At 54.9% G+C, this 19647-nt stretch overlaps 1 protein-coding gene across 1 annotated transcript; it reads right to left on the bottom strand.

Moving 5' to 3' along the window:
• Nucleotides 1-1375: 1375 nt before the first annotated feature.
• LOC115248356 (heterogeneous nuclear ribonucleoprotein L-like) lies at nucleotides 1376-16325 on the bottom strand. Its single transcript, XM_029832018.1, has 13 exons — nucleotides 15945-16325; nucleotides 12859-12977; nucleotides 12545-12654; nucleotides 12348-12475; nucleotides 12066-12151; nucleotides 10519-10615; nucleotides 9517-9589; nucleotides 3868-3939; nucleotides 3530-3750; nucleotides 3168-3289; nucleotides 2458-2659; nucleotides 1649-1706; nucleotides 1376-1514 (listed from the first exon to the last, which is right to left on the bottom strand). Exons 1-13 carry the CDS (start codon nucleotides 16173-16175, stop codon nucleotides 1402-1404), a joined length of 1632 nt encoding a protein of 543 aa, XP_029687878.1. The 5' UTR covers nucleotides 16176-16325; the 3' UTR covers nucleotides 1376-1401.
• Between the last annotated feature and the right edge of the window lie 3322 nt (nucleotides 16326-19647).

Genomic DNA, 19647 nt, shown 5'->3' on the forward strand with positions numbered 1-19647 from the left:
AACACAATGATGAAAAAGATCATCAGGAACAAGCAGCTTCCTGATAATCATCAATGATATGCTTTGATGTCTTTTCATCTCACACAAATGACTAAATCAGAGCATTGGAATCCACATTAACTACAGATGCACAGTATTTACAGTAGCTTAAACAATAAGGTCAAAACATGAGAAACCTCCAGATGTGACATCACGAATGGCAGATTGTCTCCTACATACGTGTCTCTGGTGACCTGAGGAAGATCTCATCAAAGCACTACAAGTGAGATGAGGTGGAGAAACACAACTTCAGTGTGTACGGGTTTGGATCCATCTGAAAGCAGAGAACACAGAAGAAAATAATGGAACAGATGCAGCAGAACCCTCAGGCACTGATGTTCTCCTACCCCTCCAGCTTCTCCAACCTTTTCCAACCCTTCAAACAAACCTCTGAGCTTGTGAGTCCAGCAGCAGAAGCTGGTTCCTGGTTCTTGGCAGAAGAGACACTGAGGTGCATCTAACACACAAAGGCTAAAGCTCCTCTGGAGACCTTTAATTTAAACCTGCTTATAAAACTGCCTCCACACCTGTGTGTGTGTGTGTGTGTGTGTGTGTCTGCCTGTCTGTCTGCCGAAAATCGACCAGATCATAAAGATTTTATAAAGCTGTGAACTGGTGTGAACAGGTGTGAACAGGTGTGAACTGGTGTGAACAGGTGTGAACAGGTGTGAACTGGTGTGAACTGGTGTGGACTGGTGTGAAGTGGTGTGAACAGGTGTGAACTGGTGTGAACAGGTGTGAACTGGTGTGGACTGGTGTGAAGTGGTGTGAACAGGTGTGAACTGGTGTGAACAGGTGTGAACAGGTGTGAACAGGTGTGAACTGGTGTGAACAAGTGTGAATTGGTGTGAACTGGTGTGGACAAGTGTGAACTGGTGTGAACAGGTGTGAACTGGTGTGGACAAGTGTGAACTGGTGTGAACAGGTGTGAACAGGTGTGAACAGGTGTGGACAAGTGTGAACAGGTGTGAACTGGTGTGAACAGGTGTGAACAGGTGTGGACAAGTGTGAACAGGTGTGAACAGGTGTGAACAGGTGTGAACAGGTGTGAACTGGTGTGGACAAGTGTGAACAGGTGTGAACAGGTGTGAACAGGTGTGGACAAGTGTGAACAGGTGTGAACTGGTGTGAACAGGTGTGAACTGGTGTGAACTGGTGTGAACAGGTGTGAACTGGTGTGAACAGGTGTGAACAAGTGTGAACAGGTGTGAACAGGTGTGAACAGGTGTGAACTGGTGTGAACAAGTGTGCATTGGTGTGAACAGGTGTGAACCGGTGTGGACACGTGTGAACAGGTGTGAACCGGTGTGAACAGGTGTGAACAGGTGCGAACTGTTGTGAACAGAGAAGACTGGAGTGTTGCTACTGGAACTTACTGGGTATCCTGATCTGGTAATGGTTGAGCACAGTGAGAACTTCCACAGCTTCAGTCTTACTGTCAAACTCCAACAAGCCAGAGATGGTTTTAGAGGAGGCTGAGAGATAAAAGGGAATTTAGGAGAGGAAGAAAGATGAAAGCACAGGACAGGCAACAGATCAACACATCCACTGTCTACGTCTGCAGATGGAAACCATCATCAGAAAGAATCGGATATTAATCTTCACTTACGTTTAGCATCAAACATCTTGAATTTGACAAATCCAGGCACGTCGTGCTCCGTGCACAGCTGAAAAACAACAGCAGATATATCACCATCGTTTCAGCAGGTCAGGAAGTGGACGCGTGGACTGGTGTCCACATCTGCTCCTCCTACAGCAGCACCGGCTCCTAAGGCCAACCCTAACCCTAACCCCTGCTCCTAAGGCCAACCCTAACCCTAACCCCTGCTCTTAAGGCCAACCCTAACCCCTACTCCTAAGGCCAACCCTAACCCTAACCCTAACCCTAACCCCTACTCCTAAGGCCAACCCTAACCCTAACCCTAACCCCTGCCCCTAAGGCCAACCCTAACCCCTGCCCCTAAGGCCAACCCTAACCCTAAACCCTAGCCCCTGCTCCTAAGGCCAACCCTAACCCTAACCCTAGCCCCTGCTCCTAAGGCCAACCCTAACCCCTGCCCCTAAGGCCAACCCTAACCCTAACCCTAACCCCTGCCCCTAAGGCCAACCCTAACCCTAACCCTAGCCCCTGCTCCTAAGGCCAACCCTAACCCCTGCCCCTAAGGCCAACCCTAACCCTAACCCTAACCCCTGCCCCTAAGGCCAACCCTAACCCTAACCCTATCCCCTGCTCCTAAGGCCAAGCCTAACCCTAACCCTATCCCCTGCTCCTAAGGCCAAGCCTAACCCTAACCCTAGCCCCTGCCCCTAAGGCCAAGCCTAACCCTAACCCTAGCCCCTGCCCCTAAGGCCAAGCCTAGCCCCACCAGTCCTGAAGTGCCACCACCGTATGAGCATTAATAAGTGAAAGGTAGCCACCCTGAGTAACTGCTCCTGTGATATGCACGGAGGAACGTTGTAGTAGTGCAGCACGGCCGATGGAGGCTGGATTATGTTCTTGGAGGCCTGGCCAGCACTGCTGAAGCGGTTGTTCCTGGTCATGGCGAAGTCCTTATAGCTACTGCTTCCATCGTCCAGCTCGAACACCTGACTGGGAATGACTGCATGCTGCTTGGAGACGCTGGACACAAGAAAAGCCAATAAAAGCTGTCGGTTTCTACGGTCCCAACCTCTCAAGCTCCCCCTGAGATCAGCTTAGAGCTGCCACTTCTCACTCAACATTGAGAAAAGACTAATATTACCTGAATTAAGTGATTAAAGTAACTCTCAGTTCATAAAGCTGCCGCCCCAACAAGCTCAGGCTGTTGCCCCGGAAACAGTCTTCTACCCTTCTCCTGCAAGCAGCCTGGCTCTGGCCGCTGCCTACAGCCCCCCCATCACCAGACCTGAGGCCATGCTGAGACCGTGTCTAAATGTGAGCTGTCTGTTCATGTCTGGGGACGGAGGCATCTGCTCACAGGAGACCATGCAGCTGGCCTCGCTGGGGGTGGGACACCTGTGGAACACCTGTGTCACTGTGGAACACCTCCGTCATGCCGTCTGTCTCTGTCCAGGGTCTGAACGAGGGTACGAGATCCAGACTCGCGTGTGTGTGTGTGTGTGTGTGTGTGTGTGTGTGTGTCCCCTACCACACGTTGAGCCTCTTGCCGAACACCTTGATGCTGTTCAGGTGTGTGATGGCTCTGTCCACAGCGTACTCGTCTCCCATCTCCACCAGCGCCGTACCAGGAACGCTCTTCATAAACTTCACCTGCCAACACGGGAAAGCAGCCCAGTTAATGTCGCTGTACAGGTTTACGTGAGAAAGGCGGACCCCTGACCCCTGACCCCTGACGTAGCCCTGACCGTCACCAGGTCTGAACACTCAAATAGTCATAACAAAGTGAGGACATTTTGGTAGTAGAATGTGGACACACACACACACACACACACACACACACACACACACACACACACACACACACACACACACACACACACACACAGTTACCTTCTCAATGTTTCCATAAAGGCAGAAGAGGTTGAAGATGCGGGTGCAGTTCATCTTGGATGGATGGAGGCCACTCACCATGGCAACGGAGCTGGGTATGTGTCCAGAGTAAGAATAGGACGAAGACTGGGGCGGAGGGTAGGACACCATGTCGGGAACGTCCAAGGAGGCCAGCTTGTACCTGGTGTTACTGGGCAGAGGCAGCAGGGGGCAGGGTGGACCTGGGGCAGCGCACAGTTGAAGACAGTGGTCAGGAATCAGGGAGACACTCATCAAAAGCAACAATCTGGACAAGCTTGAGGGTCCTAATAAACCCACATCCTGAAGGCCCATCTCACCGTATCCGTTTTCACTGTAGGACGATGGATGTTCTCCCAGAATGGCTTGTCTTTGCCTCCCTTTACCACGGTCTGAACACACACACAGGGACAGGGACAGGGACAGGGACAGGGACAGGGACAGGGACAGGGACAGGGACAGGTCTTAGGTAACTGTGGTCTGCAGCGGTTCGATGCTGAAGACTGGACCTGGTGACGGAGCAGCCAGAGCACCTCCAGGCTGGAGCTCCTGCCTGGAGGTGCTCTGGCTGGAGCTCCTGCCTGGAGGTGCTCTGGCTGGAGCTCCTGCCTGGAGGTGCTCTGGCTGGAGCTCCTGCCTGGAGGTGCTCTGGCTGGAGCTCCTGCCTGGAGGTGCTCTGGCTGCTCCGTGTTCCCTCTGAGATGATGTAGCTGGATGTTTGTGTGGGTGTTCCCTGTTTCTCTGGTCAGAACACTGTAAAAATGATAGTTTGGATTCCAAAGTGTTTTTGTCCAACAAACAACCATCAAATCAAAGACAATCATAAAAAAACTCTCCTGTCATGGAGTTTCTCTTCCAAACAGGTTTTCATCTATCTGTTAGCTTGGTTAGCATCACTTTAGAGACGTGTGTGATCAATACAATAAAACAGACACTTCCATGATGGCGTTCTCCCGAAGAGCTGAAGAAGCTGTTGCCGTGGTTACGTCTCCAGCGACCAACGCTGCTGCTCTTTCCTCCAACCTCCTCTCCTGCTTTAAGAACCCTTTTACAAGTTTTGGACCTTCACGTTTGCCACACGAGCAGCTTCTTCAGCTCTTCTGACAGCAGATTTCTCTCAAATTACAGAAAATATGGGAGGCTTCAAAACTGAGACTCTCCTTCAGCATGACGACGTGCCCGTCACGTGCACATTATGATCCATAATGGAGTTGTTCTTCCTTTCAAATGAGTCAAAGAAACGCTACAGTCCACCAGCAGAGCATGAAGAGAGGAAGCTAACGATGAGGAAATGACTAGCAAACCATTGGACTGTGACAATCGGTGGTTTTACAAACCACTTTATCAAAAAAAAAAACCTACATTGTAGAATTAGTGGTGGGGATGGAGGTGGTGGAGTGTCAGGAGATATGAGACACAGTACCTGTGGCGCATCAACCTTTGCCTTTTGTTCTCCTTCAGCACGTAAGAACATCAACCTGCATTACATCACCATCATAACAGTGAAACATTACCATCACATCAACACACAGCACAGCGCGGCCGTCCACAGGCGGCTCACGGCGCCGTTCAGCCTGTGGCGCGTCCACAGGCGGCTCACGGCGCCGTTCAGCCTGTGGCGCGTCCACAGGCGGCACACGGCGCCCTTCAGCCTGTGGCCCGTCCACAGGCGGCTCACGGCGCCGTTCAGCCTGTGGCCCGTCCACAGGCGGCACACGGCGCCCTTCAGCCTGTGGCGCGTCCACAGGCGGCACACGGCGCCCTTCAGCCTGTGGCCCGTCCACAGGCGGCTCACGGCGCCGTTCAGCCTGTGGCCCGTCCACAGGCGGCTCACGGCGCCGTTCAGCCTGTGGCCCGTCCACAGGAGGCTCACGGCGCCGTTCAGCCTGTGGCCCGTCCACAGGCGGCTCACGGCGCCGTTCAGCCTGTGGCCCGTCCACAGGCGGCTCACGGCGCCGTTCAGCCTGTGGCCCGTCCACAGGCGGCACACGGCGCCCTTCAGCCTGTGGCCCGTCCACAGGCGGCACACGGCGCCGTTCAGCCTGTGGCCCGTCCACAGGCGGCACACGGCGCCCTTCAGCCTGTGGCCCGTCCACAGGCGGCACACGGCGCTGCTGCCCACCGGAGACACGCTGACGCCACACAGCAGCAGCTTGTGGAGGCCAGAGCGCAGCAATGCTGCTCTGCAGCGCCACGGCTTCAGCCAACAAACTGGAGGTGTAGAGCAGCAGCGTGCCTCCAGTCAGACCAGTACAGGCTGCAGACCACTTCACATCAGAGGTTGGAACCAGCTCAGCGGGTCCCCTTAGGAACCATCACAAGTGTTAACCTGCACACGAGCAGGACCTGCTGCTGGACCTGCTGCAGGACCTGCTGCAGGACCTGCTGCTGGACCTGCTGCAGGACCTGCTGCAGGACCTGCTGCTGGACCTGCTGCTGGACCTGCTGCTGGACCTGCTGCTGGATCAGCCAGAGCTCAAGATGATTCCAACCAGAGGTGCTCAGTAACCACTGATGTCCTCTGACAGAGGAGGGTCAAAAGAACCCCGAACCCTTAACATGCTGGAACATGTATGAGATATATGACATAAATGAGAATTACAGTATTGGCCCGAATATAAGACGGTGTTTTCTGCTTTGAAATAAGACTGAAAAAGTGGGGGTCGTCTTACATTCGGGGTCTAGACGTCAGACCCATTCACAACGCTAGATGGCGCCAGATATCTTTAAAGCGAATGCTGAACTTAACTCCCCAGGCCAAAGCGAACCCCTGTCACGAAGAAGAAAAATAAAAAAGAGAAAAGAGAAGAAAATAGAAGAGATAACAGTTTTTTCAAACTTGAGTCTTGAAAAAGACGGGGGAGGTCTCATAATCAGGTCGTCTTATATCCGGGCCCATACGGTCCATCACAAAACAATTCAACATCTCATCAATAGTTCATCATGACTGAGTTTGGAAAAAAACATTCCCGAAAACGATGTGTGTGTGTGTGTGTGTGTGTGTGTAGGTCTATGTGTGTGTGTGTGTGTGTGTGTAGGTCTGCGTGTGTGTGTGTGTACGTGTGTGTAGGTCTATGTGTGTGTGTGTGTATGTATGTGTGTGTGTATGTGTGTGTAGGTCTATGTGTGTGTGTGTGTAGGTCTGTGTGTGTGTGTGTGTGTGTGTGTGTGTGTGCGTGTGTAGGTCTATGTGTGTGTGTAGGTCTATGTGTGTGTGTGTGTGTAGGTCTGTGTGTAGGTCTATGTGTGTGTGTGTGTGTAGGTCTATGTGTGTGTGTGTGTGTAGGTCTATGTGTGTGTGTGTGTGTAGGTCTATGTGTGTGTGTGTGTGTGTGTAGGTCTATGTGTGTGTGTGTGTTTGTGTGTGTGTGTAGGTCTATGTGTGTGTGTGTGTGTGTGTGTAGGTCTATGTGTGTGTGTGTGTTTGTGTGTGTGTGTAGGTCTATGTGTGTGTGTGTGTTTGTGTGTGTGTGTAGGTCTATGTGTGTGTGTGTGTGTGTGCAGGTCTATGTGTGTGTGTGTGTGTGTGGCAGGTCTATGTGTGTGTGTGATATTGTGGGCAACAATCACAGATGAAAGCAGACCTGACAGCAGGAGCCCTGCAGGTTTTGACGTCTGGTCCACCAGATTAAAGGTCCTCATGCTCCCAATCAGAACCTTGATCCAAGGCAGCAGGAGGCAGAAGGTGCCCCAGCAGGAGGCAGAAGGTGCCCCAGCAGGAGGCAGAAGGTGCCCCAGCAGGAGGCAGAAGGTGCCCCAGCAGCAGGATGCTCCTCTGGTGGACTGTGTGGACCAGACCTCAACCTGCAAGACTCCTTCAACTGTGAGTCAGTGGGACTGGAGAAGATGTGAGTGGGGTCCTGCAGGCGGGGGGCTGAGGGCTCCTGGGCATGTTGAAGAAGCAGCTGCATGGTGGTCAGAGGTGCCGCTCTCCTCCTCTCTGTGCTGCACGGGGTGAAGATGGAAGAGAGCTGCTGTGCATGGTCAGCCTGCGGTCCACGGCTCTGCGCTACTGTCTCTGTCCCTCAGTGTTTCCCAGGTGCAGGGCCATGAGGCCATGAGGCCATGAGGCCATGAGGCCATGAGGCCATGAGGCCATGAGGCCGTGAGGCCGTGAGGCCGTGAGGCCGTGAGGCCGTGAGGCCGTGAGGCCGTGAGGCCGTGAGGCCGTGACACCGTGCGTGGTAGAGGAGACTGAAGATGCTGAAGCAGGAGTGCGAGAGTCTTGGTGGGAGAGAGGTCTGCAGTCCAGGCTGCTTCACCAGCGCTGATTGATGGCAGTATGTGCTGCGCTGTTTCCCCAGATGTGTCTGATGCTGCGTCAACAGTAGCAACAGTAGCAGCAGCAGCAGCAGCAGTAGCAACAGTAGCAGCAGCAGCAGCAGTAGCAACAGTAGCAGCAGCAGCAGCAGCAGTAGCAGCAGCAGTAGCAACAGTAGCAACAGCAGCAGCAGCAGCAGCAACAGTAGCAGCAGTAGCAGCAGCAGCAGCAGCAGCAGTAGCAACAGTAGCAGCAGCAGCAGCAACAGTAGCAGCAGCAGTAGCAACAGTAGCAGTAGCAGCAGCAGCAGCAACAGTAGCAGTAGCAGTAGCAACAGTAGCAACAGCAGCAGCAGCAGTAGCAGCAGCAGCAGCAGCAGTAGTAGTAGTACCGGTACTACTACTGCTGCTGCTGCTGCTGCTGCTACTGTTGCTGCTGCTACTGCTGCTGCTACTGCTACTGTTGCTACTGCTGCTGCTACTGCTACTGTTGCTGCTGCTACTGCTGCTGCTACTGTTGCTACTGCTGCTGCTACTGCTGCTGCTACTGTTGCTGCTGCTACTGCTGCTGCTACTGCTACTGTTGCTACTGCTGCTGCTACTGCTACTGTCGCTGCTGCTACTGCTGCTGCTACTGTTGCTACTGCTGCTGCTACTGTTGCTGCTGCTACTGCTGCTGCTGCTACTGTTGCTGCTGCTACTGTTGCTGCTGCTGCTACTGCTGCTGCTACTGCTGCTGCTGCTGCTGCTACTGTTGCTACTGCTGCTGCTACTACTGCTGCTACTGCTACTGTTGCTACTGCTACTGTTGCTGCTGCTGCTACTGCTACTGTTGCTGCTGCTACTGTTGCTACTGCTACTGCTACTGTTGCTACTGCTACTGTTGCTGCTGCTGCTGCTGCTACTGCTACTGCTGCTACTGCTGCTACTACTGTTGCTGCTGCTACTGCTACTGTTGCTGCTGCTGCTGCTACTACTGTTGCTGCTGCTACTGTTGCTGCTGCTGCTGCTGCTACTACTGTTGCTGCTACTGCTGCTGCTGCTGCTACTACTGTTGCTGCTGCTACTGCTGCTGCTGCTGCTGCTGCTGTTGCTGCTACTGCTGCTGCTGCTGCTACTACTGCTGCTGCTGCTACTACTGTTGCTGCTGCTGCTGCTACTACTGTTGCTGCTGCTACTGCTGCTGCTGCTACTACTGTTGCTGCTGCTACTGCTGCTGCTGCTGCTGCTGCTACTACTGTTGCTGCTGCTGCTGCTGCTGCTGCTACTACTGTTGCTGCTGCTACTGCTGCTGCTGCTGCTGCTACTACTGTTGCTGCTGCTACTGCTACTGCTGCTGCTGCTGCTGCTGCTACTGCTACTGCTGCTACTACTGTTGCTGCTGCTGCTGCTGCTACTACTGTTGCTGCTGCTACTGCTGCTGCTGCTGTCCTCCCAGGCTACTCAGACCTGGTTATAGAGCTACACCCACTAGCTGCATGCTGCTCTGCTGTTAGGTTGAGGTTGTGTTGGTGGGGGAATCAGATTGTGGTCACATGATCACATGAATGTGAGCGTTTCACTCACCACCTGCTAATCTCACCTGTTGCTACGTGTGTGCAGCCCGTAGCCGGAGGAGCAACATTATTAGCTATCACTGCAGAACTGACCCCACGTCAGCTTCTGTTGGGTTCTTAGTGGTGTAGAAGAGAGGAACAGAGATGTCCTACCTCGTCTGACCAGGTACGGTTTAGTGTAGTCCCAACTCTCGTTGTCGTTCTTGATCACATTCAGGCGTGTGGGCTGTAGGAACACAGGCAGCATCGGTCAGACTGGGCCCAGTGGATTCTGGGCTCCATGCCGGTTCTGGCCCTGTCGGGCCGCTACCGCCACGTTTTAATGGCATGTTCAGAAACTGTTAGCGGACCAAAGAAGATGTTGGCGATGGTGCCGATTCTGGAGGGACCTGGGCCTTTGCTAGGGGCCGGGGGCCAGGGACTGGGGGCCAGGGGCCGGGGGCCAGGGACTGGGGGCCAGGGGCCAGGGCCCAGGGACTGGGGGCCAGGAGCCAGGGGCCAGGGACTGGGGACCAGGGGCCAGGGCCCAGGGACTGGGGGCCAGGGGCCGGGGGCCAGGGACTGGGGGCCGGAGCCCAGGGACTGAGGGCCGGGGGCCAGGGGCTGAGGGCCGGGGGCTAGGGGCCCGGGCCCAGGGACTGGAGGGGTTTGACAGCGTGAAGTTGCCTCTAGAATCAAGAGTGCTGTGGTGTCGTCCTCACCACCTTCACCCCCGTCTATCATGATCCGATACCAAAGCTCTGTCCAGGTACGGACAGGTGCCCCCCCCGACCAGAAGGGAGCTGCTGGGTTCCAACAGGTCGTGTTAATGGGGCTGAGGGACACCTCGTTAGAGCCTGTCCTGAAGCCAGGACAGAGAACGCCGGCGCTCTGGGCCCCAGCAGTAGGTGCCGGAGATCTGGGTTTGAGGATGGGGCCGGAGAGAAATAAAGATGTGCTAAAGGTCTCTCTTCCTGCCAGCACCTGCAGGGGTTCTGTGGGCCTGTGGTGGTTCTGTGGGCCTGTGGTGGTTCTGTGGGCCTGCGGTGGTTCTGTGGGCCTGCAGGGGTTCTGTGGGCCTGCGGTGGTTCTGTGGGCCTGCAGGGGTTCTGTGGGCCTGCGGTGGTTCTGTGGGCCTGCAGGGGTTCTGTGGGCCTGCGGTGGTTCTGGACTCACCCTGGCGTACTCAATCTTCAGGGTGCAGCAGCCAGCATAGATGTCGGCTCCATTCAGGGCAGCTTTGGCCTTCTGAGCACAATGAACAGACTCAAACCTGCAGAGACCAGAGTCAAGGAAACCACCTCCTCCACCTCCTCCACCTCCTCCACCTCCTCCACCTCCCCCCACCTCCCTCCACCCCTCCCCCCACCCTCCCTCCACCTCCTCCACCTCCTCCATCCTCCTCCACCTCCCCCCACCTCCCCCCACCTCCCTCCAGCTCCCTCCACCTTCCTCCACCTTCCTCCACCTCCCTCCACCTTCCTCCAGCTTCCCTCCAGCTCCCTCCAGCTCCCTCCACCTTCCTCCACCTTCCTCCAGCTTCCCTCCACCTTCCTCCTCCACCCTCCCTCCACCTTCCTCCACCTCCTCCCCTTCCTCCAGCTCCCTCCACCTTCCTCCACCTTCCTCCACCTTCCTCCAGCTTCCTCCACCTTCCTCCAGCTCCCTCCACCTTCCCTCCACCTCCCTCCACCTTCCTCCAGCTTCCTCCACCTCCCTCCACCTTCCTCCACCTTCCTCCAGCTCCCTCCACCTTCCTCCACTCCCCCCCAGCTCCCTCCAGCTCCCCTCCCTCCTCCCCCCAGCTCCCTCCACCTCCCTCCACCTTCCTCCACCTCCCTCCACCTTCCTCCACCTTCCTCCACCTTCCTCCACCTCCCTCCACCTTCCTCCAGCTCCCTCCAGCTCCCTCCACCTTCCTCCAGCTTCCTCCAGCTTCCTCCACCTTCCTCCACCTTCCTCCACCTTCCTCCAGCTCCCTCCACCTTCCTCCACCTTCCTCCAGCTCCTCCACCTTCCTCCACCTTCCTCCACCTCCCTCCACCTTCCTCCACCTTCCTCCAGCTTCCTCCAGCTCCCTCCACCTCCCTCCACCTTCCTCCAGCTTCCTCCACCTTCCTCCACCTTCCTCCACCTTCCTCCACCTTCCTCCACCTTCCTCCAGCTTCCTCCACCTTCCTCCAGCTTCCTCCACCTTCCTCCAGCTCCCTCCACCTTCCTCCACCTCCCTCCACCTTCCTCCAGCTTCCTCCACCTCCCTCCACCTTCCTCCACCTTCCTCCAGCTCCCTCCACCTTCCTCCACCTCCCCCCAGCTCCCTCCAGCTCCCTCCCTCCTCCCCCCAGCTCCCTCCAGCTCCCCCCACCTCCCTCCAGCTCCCTCCTCCTCCACCTTCCTCCAGCTCCTTCCACCTCCCTAGAGCTCCCTCCACCTCCCTAGAGCTCCTTCCAGCTCCACCTTCCTCCACCTCCCTCCACCTCCCTCCAGCTCCCTCCACCTCCCCCCACCTCCCTCCTCCCTCCACCTCCCTCCACCTTCCTCCAGCTCCTTCCACCTCCCTCCACCTCCCTCCAGCTCCCTCCACCTTCCTCCACCTTCCCCCACCTCCCCCCACCTCCCTCCTCCCTCCACCTCCCCCCACCTCCCTCCACCTTCCTCCAGCTCCTTCCAGCTCCCCCCACCTCCCCCCACCTCCCTCCGCCCTCACACACAGGTCAGGATACTCCACCATTGCCTGGATTCCGTTCCGTTTAAAGATGACGATCCTCAGGACGTTCCCGATGGGGTTGCACACGGTGTAGAGAACATCCTGGAGCAAAGGGATCAAACCAAATCATAAATTACAACAACAACAACTTAGTTTTGTGGGAGACTAAAAGTGACCCGTTAAACTCCAGAGAGTCCGGTACGGGTGCTAGCGTAGCAGTGGGAGGCTGACAGCATGTGGTTTGTCATCAACATATGCATATCAACGGCCATAATCAGCAGAGTGTTGCCATGGTTACCGTGGTTATTGGATAGAGGGGGTTCTGTATGGACAGGAGGAGGACCTTGTTTCCACTGTTGGGGTTGTCAGCGTTGGTGGGCCTGGTGATCCTCTTGGATGTCGAGTAATTAAAGTACGCTTGCTGGCCTGGTGAACAGATGAACACATGCACGTTGGTGTGTGCACGTACAGACGACAGACTCCTCAAGGTGGTACCTGCGATGTAAACGGGCTCCTTGGCTCCACAGGAGACGCAGCGATCAGCACTCTGGAGCTCCGAGAACTCGACCAGGGCCTGTCGCTTGAAGGGCATCATCATCACATAACTAAGAAGACACCAACGGAAGCATTCAGGGCTGGAACATCAGCTCAGGTACAGAGGAACCATTGCTGTGGTTCCACCTCAGTGAGGTCACTAGAAACGGCTTCACTTCTTCAGTCAGACGTTCGTGGACCAGGGTCCCGACACAGAAATGAGAGCTCATATAAGAGCTGCAGACAAGGGGTCCGACGGGCGGACGCAGTCTCACCATATGGGTCCAAACTTCTCCAGAGCATCTATCAGGTCTGCCTCCACCACAGCCTCACAGAGACCTCGGACGTGCACCACGGGGCTGGGAGAGATCCGGTGGGAGTCTCCATCATTGTCCTGCAACACACACAAAGGTCTCTCACACACCGCTGTCACAGTCACATCGAACGCCGGGGTTTCCTCAGGAATGAAACCGCCAATGACACCAACGTCGTCTGTTTACCGTCGGCAACTTAAATCGACCTGAGGGTAAAAGAACAACCGGATGGGAGGTTCTTCAGGTCCAACAGCTGTGAACCCCTCGCTCACAGTAGTCAGAGCCTTGCTGGAAAACCCTCACATTATCCAGATGGAAACCACAGACCCACACCCAGCCTTCCTTTTACCTCCATGGTTCTGGAGAAGGTGCTGGAGAAGGTGCTATGAAGGCAGAGGTAACAGAACAGTCAGACAAACTTTAGGTTGCTCTTAAAGACAGACAGTCTGACCACCTCAGACCTCCTTGTTCTCCTTCCTTCAGACCAAACTGAGGTGATTGTGATCAGATCAGATGTTCTCCTGACTGCAGGATCATCTCTGTAGTTTGTCTGGGAGGAATGTTGGAGTGACCCCCGACCTGGATCTGACCTTGAACCCTCATTTCATAGGTCTCCAGGAGCACCTTTTTAAAGCGTGTACCATCACTCTTTGGTCCTGGTAGGAGGAGCTTTTGGTGAGCTGTTACATCTACGACAATGCGTTGGCGGAGAAACGCGTGTGAGCTTGTTTCTGATGCCGTTCCCCGAGTCCAAATATGGCGTGAGGCCACAGCAGCAGCACGTGCGTGAAGGTAGCCCTCGTGCAACAGCTCACAGCTAGTAGCATTGGGTTTTGTATATTTATGGTTCCAAAGTCTCAATCCAAACGTCAGACAGGAAACGTTTTTAGGTTTAAACTGCTTAGACAGGAAGTGAGACTGGAGCAGAGTCGGCGTGACGTTGGGTGACTTAAACGGTGAGTCGACCACAAGGCTGCGAAGCTGCAGAGGCTTCAACAAACAGCTGGCGAAACACGTTGAGGAGAGATAACGTTAGTAGGCCAAAGCTAGTCCGGCTGTAACAACCAAGTCACGCTGCCAAGTTCCTGGTGCAGGAACTTCAAGGTCGACATCAGTGACACTGAGGGCTTCGTCAGTGGAGGACGAGCTCACGCTTAAATGTGTCAAGAATTGGAGAAGGTTCCTCACGTGTGTCAGGCTGAAACCTCTCAGGTTTCCACTGTTAGGTTAGGGTTAGTTGGTGACCTGGGTATGAGGTTGGTGACCTGGGTATGATGTTGGTGACCTGGGTATGAAGGTGGTGACCTGGGTATGAAGGTGGTGACCTGGGTATGAAGGTGGTGACCTGGCTATGATGTTGGTGACCTGGGTATGAGGTTGGTGACCTGGGTATGAGGTTGGTGACCTGGGTATGAAGTTGGTGACCTGGGTATGAAGGTGGTGACCTGGGTATGATGTTGGTGACCTGGGTATGAAGGTGGTGACCTGGGTATGAAGGTGGTGACCTGGGTATGAGGTTGGTGACCTGGGTATGATGTTGGTGACCTGGGTATGAAGGTGGTGACCTGGGTATGAAGGTGGTGACCTGGGTATGAAGGTGGTGACCTGGGTATGATGTTGGTGACCTGGGTATGAAGGTGGTGACCTGGCTATGATGTTGGTGACCTGGGTATGATGTTGGTGACCTGGGTATGAAGGTGGTGACCTGGGTATGATGCTGGTGACCTGGGTATGATGCTGGTGACCTGGGTATGATGCTGGTGACCTGGGTATGATGTTGGTGACCTGGCTATGATGCTGGTGACCTGGGTATGAAGGTGGAGACCTGGGTATGATGTTGGTGACCTGGGTATGATGTTGGTGACCTGGGTATGAAGGTGGTGACCTGGCTATGATGTTGGTGACCTGGGTATGAAGGTGGTGACCTGGCTATGATGCTGGTGACCTGGGTATGATGCTGGTGACCTGGGTATGATGCTGGTGACCTGGGTATGATGTTGGTGACCTGGCTATGATGCTGGTGACCTGGGTATGAAGGTGGAGACCTGGGTATGATGTTGGTGACCTGGGTATGATGTTGGTGACCTGGGTATGAAGGTGGTGACCTGGCTATGATGTTGGTGACCTGGGTATGATGTTGGTGACCTGGGTATGAAGGTGGTGACCTGGCTATGATGCTGGTGACCTGGGTATGATGCTGGTGACCTGGCTATGATGCTGGTGACCTGGGTATGAAGGTGGTGACCTGGGTATGATGTTGGTGACCTGGGTATGATGTTGGTGACCTGGGTATGAAGGTGGTGACCTGGGTATGATGCTGGTGACCTGGCTATGAAGGTGGAGACCTGGGTATGATGCTGGTGACCTGGGTATGAAGGTGGTGACCTGGCTATGATGCTGGTGACCTGGCTATGAAGGTGGAGACCTGGGTATGATGCTGGTGACCTGGGTATGAAGGTGGAGACCTGGGTATGATGCTGGTGACCTGGGTATGAAGGTGGAGACCTGGCTATGATGTTGGTGACCTGGCTATGATGCTGGTGACCTGGGTATGATGCTGGTGACCTGGGTATGAAGGTGGTGACCTGGCTATGATGCTGGTGACCTGGGTATGAGGAGTTGAGGCTTCTGGAAACACACAAACCTGTTGGAGAGCAGCTAAGGGGGTGACCACACACTCAAAGAAGGGACGGTGCAGCACCCCACCTGCGACTAAGAATGAGGAACTAGGAACTAGGAACTAGGAACTAACCTCAGAGCACCTACAGACGCACCTTCAGCTCATAAGGAGCAAAGTTTCTTTATATTCACTCACAATATACGGAAAAGTGCTCAGTCATCACTCTGAGTTCCTTCTGCAGGCTGGAATTGAGCAAGTGAAAACACCCAGCAACCCTCTGTAGGAGGAAGCTGCAATACCTGCACGCAACAGACGCGCGCGCGCGCGCGCACGCGCCAGACAACTTCGACGTAAGCCTTATTCGGAGACATGAATACAGAAATGCGCGGATGCTGCTGGGAGGTAACCTGATGGAAACCCTCCTTACCTTGCGCCCTCCGCGGTACTGGCTGCCGGTCCACCGGGCCCGGTGGTCCACGGCTGGTTCTCCCTCTCCAGGAAGCGACCCGGAGTCCGAGTCCTCCCCCTCCTCCAGCTCATCCTCCCCCTCCTCCCTTTCTTCCGTCTGCCGGACCGCTGTTTTCAGCCTCTTGGACGGTCTCCGGTACTCCTCCTCGTCCTCACCGTCGCTGTGCGGAGGTGCTGCGGCCGCCGACATGCTTCAGCCTGCGGGGATGAGGTCTGCGCTGCTGAGCCACTGACGAAGCGTCCGCGTCCGTCTGTCTGTCCGTCGGTTTATGCGACAACACAGATTTTCTGTGGAGGTGTGACATGTCCCGCCCCTGCTGCTCGCTGATTGGCTCGTGCGGGTCCGCGCCTGCCAGAGGCGACCTGTGATTGGTCGAGTGGACGCACTAACAGACGCGCTGCTGAGGAGCTGGAAGGATGGAGGAGGAGGAGGGTGAGGAGGAGGAGAAGGGTGATGAGGAGGAGAAAGGTGATGAGGAGGGTGATGAGGAGAAGCAGGGTGAGGAGGAGGAGAAGGGTGATGAGGAGGAGGAGGGTAATGAGGAGGAGGAGGAAGGTGATGAGGAAGAGGAGGAGGGTGATGAGGAGGAGGAGGGTAATGAGGAGGAGGAGAAGGATGATGAGGAGGAGGATGAGGAGGAGAAGAGTGATGATGAGGAGGATGAGGAGGAGAAGGGTGATGAGGAGGAGGAGAAGGATGATGAGGAGGAGGATGAGGAGGAGAAGAGTGATGATGAGGATGAGGAGGAGAAGGGTGATGAGGAGGAGGAGGAAGGTGATGATGAGGAGGATGATGAGGAAGATGATGAGGAGGAGGATGATGAGGAGAAGGATGATGAGGAGAAGGATGATGAGGAGGAGGATGAGGAGAAGAAGGGTGATGATGAGGAGGAGGATGAGGAGAAGGGTGATGATGAGGAGGAGGAAGGTGATGAGGAGGAAGGTGATGATGAGGAGGATGATGAGGAGGAGAAGGATGAGGAGGAGGATGATGAGGAGAAGGATGATGAGGAGGAGAAGGATGAGGAGGAGGATGATGAGGAGAAGGATGATGAGGAGGAGAAGGATAATGAGGAGGAGGATGATGAGGAGAAGGATGATGAGGAGAAGGAGGAGGAGGAGAAGGAGGAGAAGGATGATGATGAGGAGGATGATGATGAGGAGGAGGATGAGGAGAAGGGTGATGATGAGGAGGAGGAAGGTGATGAGGAGGAGGAGGATGAGGAGGAGAAGGATGAGGAGGAGGAGGATGAGGAGAAGGATGATGAGGAGGAGAAGGATGATGAGGAGGAGAAGGATGAGGAGAGGAGGATGAGGAGGAGGAGGAGGATGAGAAGGGTGATGATGAGAAGGAGGAAGGTGATGATGAGGAGGAGGATGACGAGGAGAAGGGTGATGAGGAGGAGGAGGATGATGATGAAGAGGAGGAGGAGGAGGGTGATGAGAAGGAGGAGGAGGAGGATGACGAGGAGGAGGAGGAGGAGGAGAAAGATGGTGAGGAGGAAGGTCATGAGGAGGAGGAGGAGGAGGAGGAGAAAGATGGTGAGGAGGAGGGTGATGATGATGAGGAGGAAGATGAGGAGGAGGAGGAGAAAGATGGTGAGGAGGAGGGTGATGAGGAGAAGAAGGAAGGTGATGAGGAGGAGGAGGATGACGAGGAGGAGGGTGATGAGGAGGAGGAGAAAGATGGTGAGGAGGAGGGCGATGAGGAGGAGGATGATGATGAGGAGGAAGGTGGTGATGAGGAGGAGGAGGAGGAGAAAGATGGTGAGGAGGAAGATGAGGAGGAGGAGGAGGATGAGGAGGAGGAGAAAGGTGATGAGAAGGAGGAGGGTGATGAGGAGGAGGATGATCGGGGGAGAGGAGAGGAGAGGAGAGGAGGGGGGAGAGGAGGGGGGAGAGGCAGAGATCATGATGATGAGGAGGAGGAGGAAGGTGATGATGAGGGGGAGGATGATGAGGAGGATGAGGAGGAGAAGGGTGATGAGGAGGAGGAGGATGAGGAGGAGGGTGATGAGGAAGATGAGGAAGGTGATGAGGAGGTGGAGGGCGTGCAGACCTACAAATATCTTGGGCTGTGGCTGGACAACAGGCTGGACTGGACAAGCAACACGAGGCAGCTGTACAAGAAGACCCAGAGCAGGATGTACTTCCTGAGGAGACTCAGATCTTCAACATCTGCAGGAAACTCCTCTGGATGTTCTACCAGTCTGTGGTCGCCAGCGTCCTGTCCTACGCTGTGGTGTGCTGGGGGGGGAGTGTGACAAAAGCGGACCTCTCCAGGCTGGAGAAGCTGATCAGGCGGGCCAGCTCGGTGGTGGGGATGAAGCTGGAACCTCTGGTGACAGTGGCAGAGAGGAGAACTATTGACAAGCTGCGGAGCATCATGGACAATGTCCGCCACCCTCTGCACACTGTCATCCACAGCCAGAGGAGCCTGATCAGCCAGAGGAGCCTGATCAGCCAGAGGAGCCTGATCAGCCAGAGGAGCCTGATCAGCCAGAGGAGCCTGATCAGCCAGAGGAGCCTGATCAGCCAGAGAAGCCTGATCAGCCAGAGGAGCCTGATCAGCCAGAGGAGCCTGATCAGCCAGAGGAGCCTGATCAGCCAGAGGAGCCTGATCAGCCAGAGAAGCCTGATCAGCCAGAGGCTGCGCCTCCCCAGGTTCAGGACCAACAGACTGGGGAACTCATTCATCCCCCGAGCCATCAGACTGTTCAACTCCTCACTGGGGGGGAGGAGGGCCAACAGGAGAACTGGAACATTTTTATAGTTTTATATTTATATTCATATTCTATTTTTAATTTATTCTATTTTATTTCTTATTTTATTATCTTTAATAGGTTTAATGGGGTGTAATGGTGGTGGGAAATTTTGTAGATGCTGTAGATCTTTGGAGATGCTAATTTCCCTGGTGGACACCCCCTAAAGGGATCAATAAAGTACTCTTGAATCATGATGATGAAGATGAGGGCAGACAGACAGTCTGAGGTCAGAGGGGGTCACAGCTGTGCAGTTTGTATTCCTGACCCTTGACCCCTCAGCCCTGTCTAATTTCAGACCTGTTGCTAAGCTACCAGCTCCATCTGAGGCTGTAGAAAGACATGTTTTCCTGCTCCTTCCATTGATGGAACGTTCCAGGCAGGTCTGGAACCGCTCCACCTGGCGGGGTCGTTCTCGCCGAGGTTCTGAACGACCCAGGAAACTCTGCTGTCCTGCTTCTCCTTCAGCCAAATGATGCGTTGGATCCCGGAGGTTTCCTCCCTCAGCTGTGTTGGTTCTGGTTCTGAACTTTCATGGTTTCAACGCTGCCAGAGCGATCAAATCCACCTCCGGGGGCCCCCAAGGGCCCGCTCCTGGCCCTGTCCTCTTCCTACTACATCCTTCCTCCAGGCCCCTACTGTCATTTCTAGCTTTAAAGTGTGATGACTCTCATTAAAGATTGGAAAGTTTGGAAGGACAAAAGGTCCTAGAGCCTGATGGGAGCGCTCCAATAAACCCTCGACCCTCGACAGCACCTTTAAACTGGACTCCCGGGTCAGTCCTGTTCTCTCCAACCAACCAGAGGTTAAAGGTCACCTAAGGTCTCCCCCATGACATCACGGCTCCATTGTTCCCTGTAAGCCCATCCTGACTTCCTGACCCGTTCCTGGTTCATTAGC

Source organism: Takifugu rubripes, unplaced genomic scaffold (genome assembly GCF_901000725.2).
Source record: "Takifugu rubripes unplaced genomic scaffold, fTakRub1.2, whole genome shotgun sequence".
In the NCBI taxonomy this organism is placed as follows: Eukaryota; Metazoa; Chordata; class Actinopteri; order Tetraodontiformes; family Tetraodontidae; genus Takifugu; species Takifugu rubripes.

Coding starts and splice junctions, on each gene's coding strand:
- LOC115248356 (XM_029832018.1), bottom strand. CDS start 16,175: ATGTCGGCGGCCGCAGCACCTCCGCACAGCGACGGTGAGGACGAGGAG. Junction 3,940..9,516: donor ACCGTACCTGGTCAGACGAG/GTAGGACATCTC, acceptor GTGTGTGTTCAG/ACCGTGGTAAAGGGAGGCAA. Junction 1,515..1,648: donor CAAGATGTTTGATGCTAAAC/GTAAGTGAAGAT, acceptor TTTATCTCTCAG/CCTCCTCTAAAACCATCTCT.